The following is a 13,670-nucleotide window of genomic DNA, read 5'->3' as shown; positions in this document are numbered from 1 at the left end:
TGTTAAATCTAGAATAGAATTTAAAATCCTTCTCCTCACATACAAGGTCTTGAATAATCAGGCACCATCTTATCTCAAAGACCTCATAGTCCCATATCACCCAACAGAGCACTTCGCTCTCAGACTGCTGGCTTACTTGTGGTTCCTAGGATACTTAAGAGTAGAATGGGAGGCAGAGCCTTCAGCTTTCAGGCCCCTCTTCTGTGGAACCAGCTCCCAGCTTGGATTCAGGAGACAGACACCCTCTCTATTTTTAAGATTAGGCTTAAAACTTTCCTTTTTGATCAAGCTTAAAGTTAGGGCTGGATCAGGTGACCCTGAACCATCCCTTAGTTATGCTGCTATAGGCCTAGGCTGCTGGGGGGTTCACATAATGCACTGTTTCTACTCATTCACCTTATTTACTTTGTTTATACTCCACTCTGCATTTAATCATTAATTGATATTAATCTCTGGCTCTCTTCCACAGCATGTCTTTTCTCTCCCCTCAGCCCAACCGGTCGCGGCAGATGACTGCCCCTCCCTGAGCCTGGTTCTGCTGGAGGTTTCTTCCTGTTAAAAGGGAGTTTTTCCTTCCCAATGTCACCAAGTGCTTGCTCATAGGGGGTCGTTTTTGACTGTTGGGTTTTCTCTGTATTATTGTAGGGTCTTTACCCACAATACAAAGCGCCTTGAGGTGACTGTTTGTTGTGATTTGGCGCTATATAAATAAAATTGAATTGAACTGAATTGAATTGCTCTGGAAGGTCATAATCATTTAATTAGGAATTGAGAATCAGTTTTGAGATCTGACCCAGAAACTTGCCACCATTTTCAAACAATAGAGCCTATTATTTGAAAATGGTGGTTAAAAAATGGTTAAAAAATTATATTAATTTAACTGGATTCTGTATTAGAAATACAGAAATACGTGAATTATTATTTATCTGAATTTATGTGAGGATTTTTTTGTTGTTGTTGACAGTGCTGCTGTCATTTTATTTAACTGATCCCAGATGTATTAAATTACCCTCTGCTTTTCTTATTACAGTAATGAAAAAAAAATAGCTTTGGTCCTTCACAGTTCCCTCGTAACCTTTTTTTTGGGGGGGGGGGGGGGTTGGCTCTTTTAAAGGTTCATCAGTTTGTTCATCAGTTCCAAAAAACAGCATTTACCCATGCTATTCCTTTTTCTTTCTGTGTCTTTGTAGGAAAAGCATTAATAGCATCCTGAAACGTTTTCTATCTTCCTCCAAACTGACTCCTAGGAACAAATTATTTGAAGAGTTTCAATCAGGTTCCAAAACTCATCGCAATACAGAAACAGCATTAGGTAAGGTTAGAAATGATCTTGTGGCTTCTGACCAGTGATGTCAGTAATGTCTTACTTAGTACATTACTAAACATTATCCAGTTTCTGCCATCTTAATGTGGCAGCCAGTCTGTCCTTTGGAGAGCAGGTGCTGGGTGCATCTTAGCAGTAACCAACTGGGCATTGTCTCTATGGTTGATCTAGCATCTTTTGGACCAGTCACAGCACCATTATGGCTTTCCCTCTGCATCTTTGCAGGGTCTTCTTGGTGCTAGTTGTGCAGTTTGCACACTAATATCCCCTCTGTATCTCAGGCTTGGCATCTTGTAGGGTCCTGGCCTGGTTGCCATGTAAATATGTAAATTTGTGCATAGCTCGTGTACTTAAGTTGTGATGGTTAGGATACTGGGCTGCACCATCTCCTGTTGGGGTGTCTCAAAGAGTTACCCTGTGCATATGGAATAAGTAACGAAGTGGAGAGATAAAGAACATATGGTTATGTTGTACCTTAATTTTTTGAATGTGAGACTCTTTTGTTTTAAGGCCACTCAGATACATATTCCCATTAAACTATCAGTACCTTCACACCGGCCCAATTGTTTTATGGAAAAGCTGTAGGGTGTGGTAATGCAAGTTGGATTGTCTTAACGAAGAATCTGCATGTTTTGTAGAGGGTCCAGATATCACACATTCTGTTGTCCCATGGAGTGTTTTTGTATTGTTGGGTAAATGGTAAATGGACTAGTTCTTATATAGCGCTTTTCTACTCAGATATGAGCACTCAAAGCGCTTACACAACACGTTTTACATTTACCCCATGCACACCCCTTCATACAAGCACTTCCATGATTAATTAATTAAGGTAAGTGCTTTAATTATCTAACATTCACTCACATTCATACTCCGAAGGAACGGTCGGAGAGCAACTTGGGGTTAAGTATCTTGCCCAAGGATACATTGGCATGCAGCCTGCAGTAGCCAGGAATTGAACCACTGACCTTCCGATCAGTAGGTGACCAGTAGGGTAATGATCATAATTTGTTAAACTGTTAATTTCAGCTCCTTGTTTTGTATGAACATCAGCCTGTTGTCCACTACAGTGGACATGCTGAAAAAATATTATTTAAAAATACATTTGAAAAACATCTATCTTGTGAGATGTTTCTTTGACCCCAAGGATGTCGAAAATTAGAAAGAAAAGCAAATTTGATGACACTTACTTTTCTCTGGTCCCAGGAGGCTATAGGTGTTGTAGCCAAGCACATTTAAAGGAGCAGTTGGGGAATTTTCATTAATCCAGGTTTCAGATAAACACAAAAGTCCAAGTAAGAGTCTAGTAGAACATGGTGCATTTGCTTACTTTTCAGTTTTGTGTTTCTTATATTCAAATGCCCTCCTAAATATCCTTAGGTTTAGCTTTACAATCCTACATCACTCTGGAATGGTTGGCCATTTGAAAGGCTGTTGGAAAAGGTTTTCCACGTCATTTTTTTAATAATAGCAGTATTAACAGTTACTAGTTTCCTGATGCCTGAAACTAACTAATGAAACCGGAAGTATTCTTCCATGTGGTGTCACCATTTATGATGGACAGACTTGGACAGTTCATCATCACCTTGGAATCACTTCCCTGCACATTGAACGACAATGTTATAGGATCATCCAATGTCTTAAAATGTGACATAGACGAAGCTGGTCAAGTGTAAGTTTTTGAAGAGCAAATGGGTTGGTAATGCAGCAACATGCATAGCCCAAGATGGGTTTGCAGTTTAATGCAGTCTTCAAAGACAGGGGCTTGACTGGCCTGTATATTTCCATTATATAGTATTCAATTTACACTCCAAAAAAATGGGAGAGTCCCATTTTTATGGGAAAAATCTTCTTGAATTTACCACTGGGCCAATTTACTGGACCTCAAAGTAGGAATGTGTAAAATATTAATTTTGCACATAGATTTTACTTTTTTATGTGTGTCTGTCTTACATATCAGCAATATGGTGCAGACATTAACACTGTCAACATACAGCAAGAAGGTTCTTTGATCTTTGTTGCCATTGTGCTTGGTGGGATTTCTTCAGGTGCTTCAGTTTGCTCTCACAGTCCATGCATGTTTGATCAGTTGGTGACTCTTAGTTGGCCATATGGAGATTTGAGATACAGTTAGGTCCATAATTTCTTAAACAAAGTCACAGTTTTTTATTTTTAATTTTGTTACATCTGTACACCACCACAGTAGATTTTTAATCAAACAATATGTGGCTGAAGTGCAGACTTCTCTACCTAATTTTAAACCTTAAACCTTGTTTAATAGATAGATAACAAGAACTTGAGCACCCAAAGCCCTTTATATCACAAGTATTCATTCAGAAAGGCACTTCTTCCTACATCTAAGTGCTTTCTATCTAACATTCACACTTAAATGAACACATTGGAGACCTACATGGGTTCAGTATCATGCTCAAGGATATTCAGCATGCAGAGTACAGCAGCCAGGGACTGAACCACCAATCTTATGTTTAGTAAATGACCTCCTGAGCTACAGCCACCCCCAATATGCATGCTTCTCAGATTCAAAGAAATGCTGCAAAACTCATCTGAAAGTTCTTGACAATGTGAATGGATGATGACACAAAGCATACTGCAAAAGCAACCCCAAAAGGCACAGAAATTGAATTTTCTTCAATGGCCAAGTCAGTCACCTGATCTCAACACAATAGAGCATGCTTTTTCAGTTAATAAATAGACAACAAATGTACACATATAATCTGCAGCTGAAGGTGGCTACAATCAAGGTCTAGCATCTCAAGGGAGGAAACAGCTTTTGGTGATGCCATGCTTTCCAGACATCAGACAGTCACTCACTGCACAGGATTTTTATCTAAGTATTAAAAATAACACACATTTATTTATTTTTACTAATTAAATTTGAACTTCTGACAATGGGGTGCTGTGTACAAAAATAATCCAAAAACAGTTAAGGCAAAAGATTTGTAAAAACCATTTGAATTAAAACCAAATCTCTGTGCTCCAATCACATATTGATTGTTTTAAAATCTGTTGTGGTGCCCAACAAATTATGGACCTAACTTTGAGTGGACAGTTAGACTAGAAAAGTGCTATACAAATACCAGTCCATGTACAAATTTATGAATGATTTAAAAGAAAAAAAATATGTATGTTTTTATTAAGGAGCAACATTGTAACCAAAATTTCAAGAATGGTCTCTGTAAAGTGCAAACCACAGAGGCACAACACATGTCAAGAGAAAAACTGCAGTACCTTAGAGGATACTGATCCAGTGACAGGCCATTACACTATAAAGAGGTACTTAATTTTTGCAGAATCTAGTACATGTTTTTCTCTGTGTAATTCACAAATGTGACACTTGGGGTTATCTAAATAAGGCCCAGTAACATGTTGTTTTTTTATTTATTTATTTTTTACTCTTTGCATTGGCATGTTTGCTGGGCTCCTACCCTGTTTTATTCATGCAGTAACATTCAATAAACTCAGACAAGTAAAAGTTGTGAATACATTTTTTTATTATTATTTTCTTTAAACTTGTGCATCAACTTCAAAGGGTAAACTGTGTGCACTGCATTTTGTTTTCACAACAGGTTGAAAATTAGTTAAGTGTTCTTTATAATTTTTCTAAATACATCTTTTCCTTTTTAAAACCATTTACACACAATTGCTCAGCACTGGATTCTAGCAGTTTTTCATTAATCAGAATGAAAGCATCATCGATGATCTTCCTCACTACCTGTGTGTGTGTGTGTACTCTTTATATTTGCTCTTATCAGCTATTATCATTACTATTCTTCTGGGTGAAGTAAAAATATCTTTCTTTAAATATGAGTCCTTTACATGATAAAAATAGTTTATTTTTCTGCTTCTCCAAAATAATGTGTCACTGATGCTTTACCATAATGCTCTGCATCTCTGTTGGAGAGCGTAATACTAATTGGTGTAAATCTGCTCCATGGAGGATGAGTGCATCATGGGCTCTTAGGTTTCTATATTTGTGTGTGTTTCTGTGTTGGTTCTGTCTAGTGTATAAAGGCTCCTGAACTGCCAGCCTGGAGGTCCACCCCTCAGCCATGGATGATGCTCCTCTTACTGTGGTTGGTGTTGGTAAAAATCATTACAAAATTTTGTTTCTTGTCATACAAAAACACTTGTTCATAGAAATTGCAATTGCACAAGTAAATGTGAAGATTTTCTGCTAAAGAAAGAAAGTCACAGAAGTACAAAATGAAAATGAAGGCTTGCCACTGAGCAAAAAATAATAATTAAATATAAATAAATAAAACACAAACAAACAAAAAACCTAACAAAAACACAAAAAGTGTGTACCCATACAGAACAAAAGTAAGGTGTTTTCACTGCAACAGTGAAAATCTAGTCCATAGAGATATAAATAAAGTGTTCTATAAATAAAACAATAAATACTTGGAATAAATATAATTTGTTTGTGATGTGATTGCTGTGAATTTAGACTCGGTGAGCTATGGCCACACCTTTCCTGGGTTCCTTCTTATTGACATTAGAGGTGTTTTCAGACAGCAAGTGGATGCCCCATTGTTCTCAATGAAAACGCAGTAACTGCCACTCTCATGGATGCACACGACTCTGGGTGCTGTGTGGCCATGGAAAGCACTAGCAAGCAAAAAAATACAGGACAGTATTTTACAGGTACTGAGTTCTTGAAATGATACACCTCTGCACTAATAGAGATCAAACATCAAATTGAAAATACATGATTTGCTTATTAGCAAAACTTACTAGAAAATTATTATTATTATTATTATTATTATTATGGCTAATCATCTTCAGCAACAATCCATGAAAAGATTATACTGTTTAGAGCAGCAGCCTGTGGTGTAAAGGCTGGTACAATCGGAGGCAGCCAGGGATACTGGCAACCACTTACTCTCTGAAAGCACCATAAGGGTATGCACCTCCATAGAGTCCTCTTCGTGGCAACTGGCTGGAAATGGACATTGACAGCTCACTATCCTGTGTACCCCTACTTCTGCCCATAGCTTCTAAAAGTCACCCCCACCCACGGATTACAGACTAATCTAGTGTTAGTACTCTGAAACATAAATAAATGATATCACTTATTGCCCAATGGATGATATACAGTATATCCATTTTTGACGTCAATCAATATCATGCTTGACTAAGCAGTGCCTAAGCAGTGCCTCTGTGTACATTATAATGTCCCCACTCTTTCTGGGTTTGGGTTTCAATTTAGCCTCTGTGGTCTCATTCTTTAAATGAAAGTTCACGGTTCACCCAGTTAACGTGTCTATATTGGCTCATAATCTCTAAGATGTTCTTGGTGTTCTTCAAACTGTCTCATTTGAGCTGTGCGGTGAAAAACTGAGCAGCCATTAAGGATGACTTTTTTTTTTTGTCCCACTTTAGATTAATTCTTCAACTTCTGGGATTTGGAAATCTGGGTAAGTTGCTAGTTTACTGCCTTGCCAAGTTGGTAAGTGTAATGAGGTAACTTGCTGAAATTTCACCCAGAATCAAGTTATTTCCACAGGAAATATTGTAGAATCTCTTATCCCTAGCTAATTATAAAGAAACAAGAACAACATATCATCAATATACTGCAAAACACATCTGCTCTATCTTCAAAGTAATGCAACTGCCAAATTTTACCCCCCCACCCCAGAACCCCTTACCATTTACCCACCACCTTTTCCCCAGTGTCTCTGCACACCACCTCACTACCAGAAAAAGGGTAAGAAAGTGATTGAGATTCCCATTTTAGGCCATGGTCTCTTTCCCTGGCAGTCTTCGGTCGTTGAAGGTGTGCATGTTGATAACCTCCTCTGTTTTCACCATGATGGGAGGTTGGGGCTTGTGTTTGAGCCGGCGCTGGCACTTGAGGGAAACCCGCAGTTCGTCCACCATGGCACTGCAGAAAGACCTCTGCAGAAGAAGGAAACAGAAAAAGGAGAACAAAATGTGTTTGTCCAAATGTTATGGGTAACAGACAAGCCTGTTTTCCCTGTGTGCAGCCTCATTTGTAGCCCAATCACGACCCACCATCTCATCTCAGAGTTGCCATAGGGGAAAATGGTAAAATATACAGTGCAGCAGGCTGGAATAGAGGGTATGAGGGATGGGAACAAGGAAAGAAGCAGAATGGAAGGAGATGCAGGACCATAGACTGTGTAGTAGACTGTAAAGGTGTGGAATTACTCAACATCCTGTCACAATACATCAGTTTAAGGATTTGAGGCTGTTGCTGCGCATTCAGGGCTTTTTATGCATAATAGATGCAAAGCAAGATTTTTCTGCTTCTTTTTTGGACATTTTGCCTTTATTGGATAGCAAACAGTGAAGATATACAGGAAAGTGTGGCAAAGAAACGCAGCGAAGGGTCACAGGTTGGACGAACTCAGGCCAGTTGCACCACACGTATGGTGGCCTGCTCATACACTGAACCAAACTGGCACCCAAGATTTTATGCTTCTAATCAAAAAGTGAATCTGGTGCAGATTATTGCATCTTAGATCATAAAATACATGTATGATCTAAAATCTATGATTTTCCATGTCCATTGCATTTTTATTTAATCTTTATTTATTGGTATGGATACATGTTTTTGTATACTTTCAGATTTGTTAACTACTAGTGCTACTTGTTGACAGTCTGGGGCAAAGGTGTAAATCTGATTTTAGACAAACCGTTGATGTGTTTTACAAAAACATATTACATTTGTTTTCCTTACGAGTAGCATGGCAGTAACCTTCTGGCAGATCATCCATCAGTTTGGTATAGACATAAATACTGTGGTATGCAAAAGTTTGGGCACCCCTGATAATTTTCATCATTTTCCTTTATAAATCATTGGTTGTTCGGATCAGTAGTTTCATTTAAATATATCATATAGCAGACGAACACAGTGATATTTGAGAAGTGAAATGAAATTTATAGGATTTACAGAAAGTGTGCAATAATTATTTAAACAAAATAAGGCAGGTGCATAAGTTTGGGCACCCTTGTGATTTTATTGATTTGAATACCTTTAGCACTAATTATTGGAACACAAAATTTGTTTTGTAAGCTCATTGACCCTTGACCTTCATACACAGGTGAATCCAATCATGAGAAAGGGTTAAGGTGGCCAATTGCAAGTGTTTCTCCTCTTTGCATCTTCTCTGAAGAGTGGAAACATGGGAGCCTCCAAACAACTCTGAGATGAGCTGAAAACAAAGATTGTTCAGCATCATGGTTTAGGGGAAGGATCCAAAAAGCTCTCTCAGAGATTTCAGCTGTCAGTTTCCACTGTGAGGAACATAGTGAGGAAATGGAAGACCACAGGTACAGTTGTAGTTAAGGCCCGAAGTGGCAGGCCAAGAAAACTCTCAGATAGGCAGAGGAGAAGGATGGTGAGAACAGTCATAGTCAACCCACAGAGCAGCTCCAAAGACCTACAACATCATCTTGCTGCAGATGGTGTCACTGTGCATCGTTCAACTATTCAGCACACTTTGTACAAGGAGAGGCTGTATGGGAGAGTAATGCAGAAGAAGCCTTTTCTGCACACACACCACAAACAGAGTCGCTAAAGCACATTTGAAGCCAGCTTCATTTTGGAATAAGGTGCTGTGGACTGATGAAACTAAAACTGAGTTATTTGGACATAACAAGGGGCGGTATGCATGGTGGAAAAAGAACACAGCATTCCAAGACAAACACTTGGTACCCACAGTAAAATTTGGTGGTGGTTCCCTCATGCTGTGGGGCTGTGTGGCCACTGCAGGTACTGGGAATCTTGTTAAAGTTGAGGGTCGCATGGATTCCAGTCAATATCAGCAGATTCTTGAGAACAATGTTCAAGAATCAGTGACAAAGTTGTGCCGGGGCTGGATACTTCAACAAGACAACGACCCCAAACACTGCTCAGAATCTACTGAGGCGTTCATGCAGAGGAACAAGTACGACGTTCTGGAACGGCCATCTCAGTCCTCAGAAATGTTCCTTCTAAGCTGCGCGCCTGCACAATCGCGCACTGTTCGCACATTCTCAGCGCACAAGAAAATCTATGCAGCGCAAAAAATTGAATCCGACATAAACCGTAAACTAATTAGACCAATAAAAATTTTTTCGTACCATTTTGTAAGTCAGTGAGTGTCACTTGTTCAGTCAATGATACAATACGGTTCACTTACGCTACGCAGCCAATCATCGCATACTATTGTGTGTACGTGCCTTGCCCATATGCACCGTGGCACCGTGCAGGTTAGCTAGGTAAGAACAGTGTGGTGGAGTTAATTAAGAGACGCGAATGCTAACCCATTATCATGGCTAAGCGAACGGGCAGTGGGAGATCCACTCACCAAGCCAAAATAAAAAAGAAATGCGCTTCTTTTAAGATGGAATGGCTGTTGGCGTTTGTGCAAATAGAAGAAACATCGGTGAAACTGGGTGAGATTTTTTTTTTCCAGTGAGAAAGGCTTGCTCTGCAAAACATGCAGCGAAACCAAAGTAACAAGTGAGTTTGCAGAGGGAAAAATGTGGACTGAATGGAAGTTGGACTTCCTTAACCGTCACATTTAGCAGAAAAGTCATTTGAATGCTGTTGAAATTGTAAGAAGACTCAAGATGCGAATGGGGATTGGTACATTATTGCAGGAGAGCGCAAAAGGCCGAGAGAAAAGGAATGAGCTGTCACACAAAGATAAATCTGACCCTGGACAAGTTAAAGTTCTCATTGACAATATTTTACTTGCCATCAAAATGAATGCATCAATGCTGTCAGTTCAACAAATCCATGATCACATGGCAAAGTATGTCAGCATACCAGAAAGCTGGCGAAGCAAAAACTATGCCTTTGAATTTGTGAACTCAATCAGTGAGATGAGTGCAGAATGAGACTATGTGCAATGTTAAAAATGCACCCTGGCATACCCTGATAGTAGATGAGAGCACAGACAAAGCAGTACACAAAATGCTAGTCATATATATTAAATACAGGGAGGAAAATGATGTCAACTATAAAACCGTGTTTGGTGGCATCATCCAGCTGACAGCATGCACTGCTCAGGATATTGTGCAGGCAATAACTCAGTTTTATTTCAAACATGGACTGGACATGCAGAGAATGGTGATGCTGACCTCCGATGGTGCCTCAGTAATGCTAGGAAAACACAACGGAGTTGCAGCTTTGTTAAAGCGTCAAATACCACACCTAACTGAACAACATTGTGTGGCCCATAGAGAGGACTTGGGCATTGATGATGCCTGGAAAGATGTGCCTTTGATGCGAGACGTGGAAACTCTTCTTAGAACTGTATTTTCCACTTTCTCTCGGTCCACTGGGAAGAGGGGCAAAATGGAGGACCTAGAAGAGATTCTTGATGAAGATACACTGTCATTCAGGCCTCTGAACGAAGTGCGATGGCTGTCGCGGCATCAAGCTGTGAATGCTACTTTGAGGAACTACACTGTGCTTGAGGAATATTGCAAAAGAGAATTAACTGATAACAAAGATCCAGTGGCAAAGTACTGCTACAAAAAGCTGAGTGATTCAAAGTTCAAGGTTACTCTCCCTGCTCTGGGAGATGTTTTAGGTGAGCTGGCACAACTCTGCCTTTCTTTTCAAAGACACAACCTGACTGTGATGGAAGGACACTGCCTTGCAAGAGCAAAGATTGAGAAGTGGGTTCCCAATACTTGAAGGAGAAGGATGTACAGTGGAGTGACCGTGTCAAAGAGGCAATGGGGACCTCATCAGTTGATGGCAGAAATACTGGTGAGATTACTCTTTTGATCAGTAAGCTCTGTGATCACATGGATGCTCGTTTTCCAGAGGATGAATTAAAGGAGTGGTCTGCATTTGACATTGAAGCATTGAGCTCAGACATCAGTTTTGACTATGGATCAGCAGACATTTCTACAAGTATGGGGCCATTCTCCACCACCCACAGTCTATGGAGGGCATCAACAAACAATATGCTGAATTCAAGTACATAATGAAGCAAAAACTTAAACAGGGGACAGTCAGCACATTCTCAGATATGGTTGCTGCAGCACTTAGATGTGAGGAGCTAAAGGAGATCTCACAGCTTGTGGATATTTGTGCTACATTTCAAGCATCCAGTGCTGATTGTGAAAGAGGATTTAGTTTAATGAATCGTATCAAAACAGCATCCAGAAATCGTCTTGAAGTGGCACATTTGGACCAGCTGATGCGCATAAAGTCAAAGCAAGAAGCAGATGGAGCCATTGACCTCGACAAAGTGTACAACCATTGGAGGAGTGAGAAGGACAGACGTGAAAATTAGGTAAAATTTAAGTCAGATTTGTGCATATTCTAGTGACATTTATTAAGATTTTTTATTTATGGATATGAATCATGAAATGCTGTTACTATTACATAATTTATGGGTAGTAGAAATGCTAAAAAAACTGTGTAATTAAATATTTTACAGACAAAGTTACAGGAATTTATACTGTATCACAAGCTACAGCACACATTCCATTGTGCAAAATGTGAATGTTTTAATGTGAACAAAATTTATGCCTGAAAGATGTAATGTCTCATTTCTTCCAGAGCAAGACCCTCACCCTGGCCAAAGCAGGACTCTCACATATAACATGATACACATCTAATGAACGACAAGATTTTTCTTTTTTCATTTTAAGTGGGCCAAATCACTTATATTAAAAGCAAACTAATGGAAATGCTGTTATCTGATTCTTTTAATAAGCCATGTAACTTGCTATGATCTTTAGTTTATAACAGGTGTAATGCTGGTGTGTGTGGCCACAGCGTGCACATCTGATGTTGCTCACAGTGGTCCTCAGTGTGCTCAGGGAGCTTTTGTGTATGCCCAGACACACGAAAAATTAGAGGGAACATTGGTCTCCAGACCTGAATATTACTGAAAATCTGTGGTGGGATTTAAAGCGGGCTGTCCATGCTCAGAAACATCAAACCTGACTGAACTGGAGATGTTTTGGAAAGAAGAATGGTCCAAAATACCTTCAAGCAGAATCCAGACTCTCATTGGAAGCTATAGGAAGCGTTTAGAGGCTGTTATTTCTGCAAAAGGAGGATCTACTAAATATTGATATCATTTTTCTGTTGGGGTGCCCAAACTTATGCACCTGCCTAATTTTGTTTAAATAATTATTGCACACTTTCTGTAAATCCTATAAACTTCATTTCACTTCTCAAATATCACTGTGTTCATCTGGTATATGATAGATTTAACTGAAACTGCTGATCTGAACAACCAATGATTTATAAAGGAACATGATGAAAATTATCAGGGCTGCCCTAAACTTTTGCATACTACTGTATAGCGCCACAAATGTAAGACTGATTGCCCTAAAGTACTCTGCTGACTTTCCATGTAGCACTATTAGTTGGTCATTTTCTTTAATTTACACTGAAAGCATCACAACACATTTTTGATAACAGGCCATGATATTTGGTATATACAGAACATATATTTCAAAATGGCACCCCAACTATTTTGTTATCCATTGATCCACTGACTTTTTAAAATCCTGTCATCAGGCCAGTCAGTTTGTAAAAATTAATTCACTCCTTTAGTCAGTGATCAAATATCTGTAATTTTTTTCTGTTGGTGTTACCTGCATAGCAGGCTTAATATTTATTAGCAAATTTTAGCATTTGCTAATTAACAAAGAGGTTAAGCTAAGGTGTAGGACAAGCTTAGAATTAGCATGGTTTTTAGCAAGCTGTGCACTGTCATTGTGAAAGTCTGTCCCCTCAAAAATTTTACCAGATTTGGATTATCCAGTTCCTTGATGCTGTTTTTGGACAGAGAGCATGACGGCAGAGAAAGGGAGGTAATACTGTGAGGGATCAACCACTCTGAGTTAATAGTATAAAAAGGGATATGACCTCAGCTGCAGTCAATAAGGCTAGCCAATATCAGATTGAAACCTAATACCAGATGCTCATTTCAGGTAGAAAAGATATATGTTTATCCATCAGAAACTATGTTGAGAATCAATGAATGCCAGCATAGTTCCTCTATAATGTTCAGTATTTGACAGTCATATCCTTGAACTGGTTTATTTTGAGCCTTGTCCCTGCTGTGTGGTGATGCTGCTGTGCAGATTTATATTTAGAATTCTAAATAGCTGCAGATTAACAGGGAAAAAATGTCTACCATCTAAATATATAATAGATTTATCTCTAATGGTTCTGCATAGTTGGAAATGACTCTTTCACCCATTATTGAAAGAGCAGCAATAAGAATACACTCATGACCTTAGTGTCACTGCAGCACCCTTTCCCTTTTCTTCCAGGTCCTTTCTTAGATCTTTGTGGGATTTTTTTCCTATTTCTTAAGGACATGACTCAAGTAATGCT

At 39.1% G+C, this 13,670-nt stretch overlaps 1 protein-coding gene across 1 annotated transcript in view; it reads right to left on the bottom strand.

The window, feature by feature from the left end:
- Positions 1–6,944: 6,944 nt before the first annotated feature.
- The window catches only part of LOC115776876 (glutamate receptor ionotropic, kainate 2), a 413,631-nt gene continuing 406,905 nt past the window's right edge, over positions 6,945–13,670 (bottom strand). Inside the window, exon 17 of the mRNA XM_030724665.1 lies at positions 6,945–7,240. Coding sequence (XP_030580525.1) covers positions 7,076–7,240 — 165 coding nt within the window. The 3' untranslated portion in view covers positions 6,945–7,075. The remainder of the gene's footprint in view (positions 7,241–13,670) is intronic.

This window comes from Archocentrus centrarchus, unplaced genomic scaffold (genome assembly GCF_007364275.1).
Source record: "Archocentrus centrarchus isolate MPI-CPG fArcCen1 unplaced genomic scaffold, fArcCen1 scaffold_40_ctg1, whole genome shotgun sequence".
Taxonomy (NCBI): Eukaryota; Metazoa; Chordata; class Actinopteri; order Cichliformes; family Cichlidae; genus Archocentrus; species Archocentrus centrarchus.
This window is presented reverse-complemented; position numbering and strand designations above follow the sequence as displayed.